Source organism: Manis javanica, chromosome 14, assembly GCF_040802235.1.
Source record: "Manis javanica isolate MJ-LG chromosome 14, MJ_LKY, whole genome shotgun sequence".
Classification (NCBI taxonomy): Eukaryota; Metazoa; Chordata; class Mammalia; order Pholidota; family Manidae; genus Manis; species Manis javanica.
In genome coordinates, this window is record NC_133169.1 from 49125102 (window position 1) to 49130416 (window position 5315).

General features: G+C 34.8%; 1 protein-coding gene across 1 annotated transcript; it reads left to right on the forward strand.

The window, feature by feature from the left end:
• The first annotated feature begins 467 nt into the window (after positions 1-467).
• On the forward strand, positions 468-1400 carry LOC108388484 (vomeronasal type-1 receptor 4-like). Its single transcript, XM_017646977.3, has one exon. The coding sequence runs from the start codon at positions 468-470 to the stop codon at positions 1398-1400; it is 933 nt and encodes a 310-aa protein (XP_017502466.3).
• The last annotated feature ends 3915 nt before the right edge of the window (positions 1401-5315 follow it).

Consider the following 5315-nt stretch of genomic DNA (forward strand, 5'->3'; position numbering starts at 1 on the left):
GTGTGTCACATTCAGTAGGAACATAATAATATGAATTAAAATCCCTTAGTAATTTTCTATACTTCACAAGAGACCATGAGTGCATTCAAAATTCTGAAATGAAGTTCAGTATATATGGAGAATTGAAGTAAAATCTCTCTAAATGTGAAATAGTATTTTTCATGAATATTCTCCTTCAGGATGCTCAGTTTATTTCTCTGAATTAGACTAATAATGTTTTATAAACAAGGCATGCCCCACCTCATCTCAGATATTCCACTGTAGTGACTTCAGTAATGCTTGACATATGCCTCTAGAGCTAATTCTTCATTTTCTGCCCGTTGTTACAGAGCATGTGCACATCCTACTGCAGAGAGTGACCGCGCCTCACGCACTCTCCATACAGCCTGTCATTTCCCTCAGGATTACGACCCATTCTGTGCTCCTTCTAGGACTGTGCAGGAGTCTACCCAAAGTATTAGTGGCCGATGAAAGCAATGGTGTCCAATGCTGCTGTTTTGGGAATATTCTTTGTCTCTCAATTTGGGATTGGTTTTATTGGGAATACATTGCTACTCACATTACAAACGAATACCCTCTTATTTCAGCGTCGTACAAAGAAACCTATAGATTGGATATTCATCCACTTAACCTTAGCTAATGTCATGACACTTCTTTTCAGTGGGGTTCCAGAAATAATACATTACTTTGGAAGAAGACATTTTCTGGATGACGCTGGTTGTAAGGCAGTGCTCTACCTGTTCAGAGTCGGCCGGGGTCTTTCCCTCTGTACAACGTCCTTGCTGAGTATGTTTCAGGCTGTAATTATCACTCCCAGCAACTCTAGGTGTGCGTGGCTCAAGCCCAGAATCTCCACCTGCATTTTTCCTGCTTTCCTTCTGTTTTGGATCCTCAACATGCTGATCTACATCCGGGTCATCATGAATGTTGTCGCGCCCTACAACTCCACGCAAGTCAATCAAATATATTCCCTGCCGTACTGCATTTCCGAAGGACCCTGTACAAAGAAGGTATCTCCCTTTCTGGGCGCAATGGTCACACGGGATGTCCTGTGCTTGTCCCTCATGATCTTGACCAGTATGTACATGGTGAGGCTCCTCTTCACACACCGCAGGACAGTCCAGCACGTCCACAGGACCAGCCTCTGCCCACGAGCCTCTCCTGAAACCAAGGCCACCCACACGATCCTGGCCCTGGTGAGCTGCTTTGTCTTTTTTTACTGGACCGACAGCTGCCTTACCATTTACAGAAATTACAGACACAACTTACACGGGTTGGAGAACATCTCTCTTTTTCTTGCCTGTTCTTATCCATCCATCTGCCCTTTTCTGCTGATCAAAAATAATGATAGACGATCCTTTCTAAATGTGCATTTTCAAAAATCAGAAAGTTCTCACTAGAGAAAGTTTCTCTCAGCTTCTAAAACACTTCTCTGACACAAAGGACATGTGATTAGGATTTCACACACCATTTCAGTAAAGTAAAATTTTGAAAGATTTAGTAATTTTAACTTTGGATATTTCCTCAAACCATCCAGATTAGTGAGCATGCAGAAATAAATGGCAAGCCTCATCGAACTAAACATCTACAGGACAGTTGCACCCAGATCGGGCACTCTTTTACCTTTCCTAGAATGACTGTGAAAAATTCATACTTATGATTATTTGGAGACCCATTTCTTATTGAGATATAATTGATATGCACCATTTTACAGGTATGTAACATAATGATTCAATATTTGTGTGTATATTGCAAAATGATCACCCCAATAAACCTAGTTAACATTCATCAGCTTACAAAGTATTAAAAATTAATGATTTGATTCTTGTAATCTATTTCTTAGCAATTTTGCAATATGCAATGCAGCATTATTAACTCTAGTTGCTGTGCTGTACATTACATCCCTTGACTTACATGTTTATAACTGGAAGTGTGTATCTTTTCACCTACGTAACCCAATTCATCCATCCATCTGTTCCATGAGTTTTTTGTTTGTTTTCTATATTCCACATCTGAGTGAGATTCTGAGATGTTTGTCTTTCTCTGTCTGACTTCTTTACTTAGCATAATGCCCTAAAGGACTACTTATGTTCATGACAGGAGTTCAATCTTTTATGACTGAATAGTATTCCATTCTACATAAGTATACCATAAGTATTTCTTTCATCAATGTTCATTTAGGCTGTTATCATATATCTTGAATATCGTAAATAATGCTACAAGAACTTGTGGGTACATTTACTTTTCAAATCTTTTCATTTTCTTAAAAATCCAGGAAAGGAATTGCATAAAGTACTTCCATTTTCAACTTTTTTTGGAAGCTCCCAACTGTTTCAGTGTTTGAACCAGTTTACCATCCCACCAAGAATGCACAAGGATTCACAACAATTATCTCTTGTATTTTTGATAATAACCATTCTAATAGGCATAATGTGTTAGCTCACTGTAGTTTTGACTTACAATTCCCTGATGATTTCTAATGTTGAATATCCTTTCATGTGCCTCTTGGTTATGTGTGTGTCTTCTTTGGAAAAATGTTTATTCAAATCCATTGTTCATATTTTAGTTGGATTATTTGAATTCAGTTATGTAATTTCTTCATATATTTCGCATATTAAGCACTTAACAGTTATATGATTTGCAAATGTTTTTCGCTATTCTGTAGGTTGCCATTTTATTTTGTTGATGGATTCCTTTGCTGTGCAGAAACGTTTTGGTTTGATGTAGTCCCACTTGTTAATTTTTTTCTATTGTTATTTTTGCTTTTGCAATCAGATCCAAAAAATTAATGGCAAGACTTTTGTCAACAACATTACCACCTATGTTTTTTTCTAGTTTATAGCTGTAGGGCTGACGTTTAAATGTTTAGTTCATTTTTACTTATTTTTTGTGCATGTTGTAAGGGAGTGGTCCAGTTGTATTCTATTCCATGTGTCTGTCCAATTCTTGCAGCAGCATTTAGTAAAGAGACTATTCTTTCCTCATAGTATATTTCTGGCTCCTGTGTCATAAACTAATTGAATATGTATGTGTTTTATTTTGGGGATCTCTGTGCTCTTTCATTTATGTATGCATGTGTTTTTTTGCTAGTACCCTACTATTTTGATTACTATAGCTTTGTAATATGGCTTTGAATCAGGGAGCATGATGAGTCCATTGTGTTCCCTTCTCAAGATCGCATTGACTATTTGTGGTTTTTGCAGTTCTTTACAAATTTTAGGATTTTTTTTTTGTCTGTGAAAAATGACATTGGATTAATGGTAGAGTCTGCATTAAATCTTTTTATTGTTTGGGTGGTATGGACATTTTAAGAATATTAACTCCTGCAATCAATCAATATGGAATATCTTTCCATTTATTTGTATCTTCTTCAATTTCTGTCATCAGTATTTTATAGTTTCCAGAGTACAGGTCTTTTACCTCGTTAGTTTAATTTATTCCTAGGTACACTATTCTTTTTGATGCTATTGTAAATGGGTTTATTTAATTTATCTTTAAAGTAGCTCATTGTATAGTCTATGTAATTAGATTATTTTAATATCATATCACCTACAAATAATGACAGTTTTACTTTTTCCTTTCCAATATGTATGTCTTTTATTTCTTTTCCTTGCCTAACTGTTCTGTCTTCAATACCATGCTGAATAAAAGTGGCAAGTGGATATCCTTGTCTTGTTCCTTATCTCAGAGGAAAAGCTTTTAGCTTTTTACCATGTGAGTATGATGTTAGTTATGGGCTGTTTATGAAGGGTCATATTATGGTGAGGTCCCCTATACCCACTTTGGGTGTTTCCCCTATACCCACTTTGTTGAGAGTTTTTCTCATAAATGGATATTGCATTTTGTCAGGTGCTTTTTCTGCATTGAATAAGATGACCATGTTATTTCATTCTTAATTTTTTTAAATGTGCAGTATCACATAGCTTGAATTATAGGTGTTGATTCATCCTGTATACCTGAAATGAATCCCATTTGATCATGGTATATGATCCCCCTAATTGTGGAACTCGTATTGTTGAATTCAGTTTACTAATATTTTGTTAAGGAGTTTTGGCATCTCTGTTCCTCAGGGATATTGGTCTATAATTTTGAGTGATTTTTAACATCTTTATGGCTTTGGTATCAGGATAATGCTGGCTTTGTAAAGTGAGATTGGAAATGTTCTCTACTCTTCTAATTTTTAGAGGAATTTAAGATGGATTGGGATTAATTTTCTCTGTTCAGTAGAATTCACACATGAAGCCTTTCGGTACTGGACTCTTGTTTTGGGGATATTTTATTATTAATTCTATCTCCATAGTCGTAATTACTGGATTCAGAGTTACTGTTTCTTTGTAACTAAGTCTTGGAAATTAGAATGTTTCTGGGAATGTACCCATTTCTACTCTGTTTTCCAACTTGTTGGTGCAAAATTCTTCGTAGCAGTCTCTTATGATCCTTTGTATACCTCTGCTTTCAGGTGTAGTCTTTTTCATTACTGATTTTATATATTTGTGTTTTCTACCTTTTCCCTTTGTGAATGTAAAGTTTGCTTATTTTAGTTATCTTTTGAAAGCACCAGCTCTTAATTTCATTGATATTTCTATCAACTTTTAATTCTCTATTTATTTCACTCTGATCTTTGTTACTTTCTTCCTTTTGCTGACTTTGGGATTTATTTGCTCTTATCTTCTAACTCTCTAAAGAGGAAATTCAGGTTATTTATTAGAGATTTTTCTCATTTCTTGAGATAAGCATTTATGGCTATATACTTCGTTATTAGAACTGCCTGTGCTGTATAGCATACATTCTGGTATGTTGTGTTTGCATTTCCATATATCTCAAGGTAATTTTTCATATCTCTTTTGATTTGTTCATTGATCCAGTTGGTGTTCAGTAGCATATTGCTTAATTTCCACATACCTGTGAATTTTCCAGTTTTCTAATTGTAACTGATTTCTAGCTTTATACCATGAGCTCACAAAAAAATCCTTTATGGGATCTCAATCTTTTTTAATTTGTGGTCTAAAATATGACTTATCCAAGAAAATGTTTCATGTTCATTTAAGTAGAATGTGTGCTTTCTATTTGCACAAATTCCATTTTCTGTTAATTAGCCTATACCAATGTTAAGTTCTTGACATGTATTTGATAACGTGATTTATTTGGATCATATTCAATATATATTACAGGTGATACTTTTTTCTCTGAATGACATACAATAATATTAGTAAACATATTTTTAGTTGGATCAAACTGTATACATGAAAATTATATTTTATTAAATTGCTGTTGCTGTATTGGATTACAATTTATTTTGTAACTTAATCGCATAG

Coding starts and splice junctions, on each gene's coding strand:
- LOC108388484 (XM_017646977.3), top strand. CDS start 468: ATGAAAGCAATGGTGTCCAATGCTGCTGTTTTGGGAATATTCTTTGTC.